Source organism: Cynoglossus semilaevis, chromosome 9 (genome assembly GCF_000523025.1).
Source record: "Cynoglossus semilaevis isolate Cse_v1.0 chromosome 9, Cse_v1.0, whole genome shotgun sequence".
NCBI classification, from domain to species: domain Eukaryota; kingdom Metazoa; phylum Chordata; class Actinopteri; order Pleuronectiformes; family Cynoglossidae; genus Cynoglossus; species Cynoglossus semilaevis.
This window is the reverse complement of record NC_024315.1, coordinates 1,679,346-1,680,567: the sequence shown is the minus strand read 5'-3', so window position 1 is coordinate 1,680,567 and position 1,222 is coordinate 1,679,346. Positions and strand designations below refer to the sequence as shown.

The 1,222-nt window shown below is 45.3% G+C and overlaps 1 protein-coding gene across 1 annotated transcript in view; it reads right to left on the bottom strand.

Annotated features, from left to right (window-relative positions):
• The window catches only part of sdk1b (sidekick cell adhesion molecule 1b), a 148,520-nt gene that overhangs the window by 41,743 nt on the left and 105,555 nt on the right, over positions 1 to 1,222 (bottom strand). The window contains 2 exon segments of the mRNA XM_025058662.1: positions 695 to 868; positions 956 to 1,058. Of these exon segments, the coding sequence (XP_024914430.1) occupies positions 695 to 868; positions 956 to 1,058 (277 nt within the window).

Sequence of the window (1,222 nt, the reverse complement as noted above, 5' to 3'; positions counted from 1 at the left end):
TTTTTTTTTGCACAGTATTACCAAACATGAATGTTTCTTCCAGACCTTGATTCTTGCAGACAATACAGGGGATATGAGTGATTGAAAATAATAATAATAACAACAACAACAACAATAATAATAATATTATTATTATTAATAATAATAATAATAATAATAAAACCTAGAGGTTCGACCCTGCTAACAGGTTGAACCTGGTTCCTCACGACTATTAAATGATATTAAATTTGATTTGTTTTAGAAAGTCTTTGTTCCCTGATGGAAAAATGGTTAATATTGAAAAAAAAAAAACGCAATTATTTCATCAGGCGACAGTGAAATAAGCCGACACTAATAACCCTCCCTTTGGCAGAGCGCCAAATCACCTGTGAGCTGCTGCTCCTCCATCTTCAGTCGAGTCAATCAACATCTGAAATAAAATATCTGCAATTTAAATTGAACGACTTCGTTTTCTCCGCGGCCGCTGCACGTTAAACACAAACGTAAACAGAAAATTATCAGCAGGGTTTTCTTCTTTGTCCAATCGTCCTAATTCAAAAAGTTCAGTTTCTTCAGCCTATGTTTACCAGTTTAATCCAGTTTAATCCAGTTTAATCCAAACAGTCAGAACCAGTGGACGTTCTTAGACTTCCAGATTTAAAAACCTCTCCTGACATCCTGGTCGTAGCAGCTGTAAAACCACTCTCTAACTCACATGACTTCCAGGCGTGCGGAGCTGGAGTCATTCCCGGCCTGTGATGTCACGGTGCAGGTGTAATCGCCGATGTCACCTGACCACGTCTGGCCAATAGTCAGAGTGCCCCGGCGGACGGACACGCGGCCGACACTGGACGGAGGGACGGTCACGCCGCTGCGGTCCCACCTGAAGCTGCAACGACAACGACAACAGTGACGGTATGACGTGACAGCACAGGGACGTGTTGGACCAGGGGGGGGCAGCGGTGAGGAGGCTGACCTGACGTTGACTCTGGGGTCGTGTGTAGCGTTGCAGAGCAGAGTGGCTGTAGTTCCTTTGATGACCCGTAGGTCGGTTGGAGGGACAGAAATGATCGTCCGATCTGGAAAACAACAGGTCAATAGGTCAAACAGGTTCATCGATAACCAATCACAGCGCAGCTCAGCTGCCACAGCAGATCCAGTTGGATGTCTGTGGTGTCAGTGGTGTCAGTGGTGTCTGGTGTCAGTGGTGTCTGTGGTGTCAGTGGTGTCTGTGGTGTCAGTG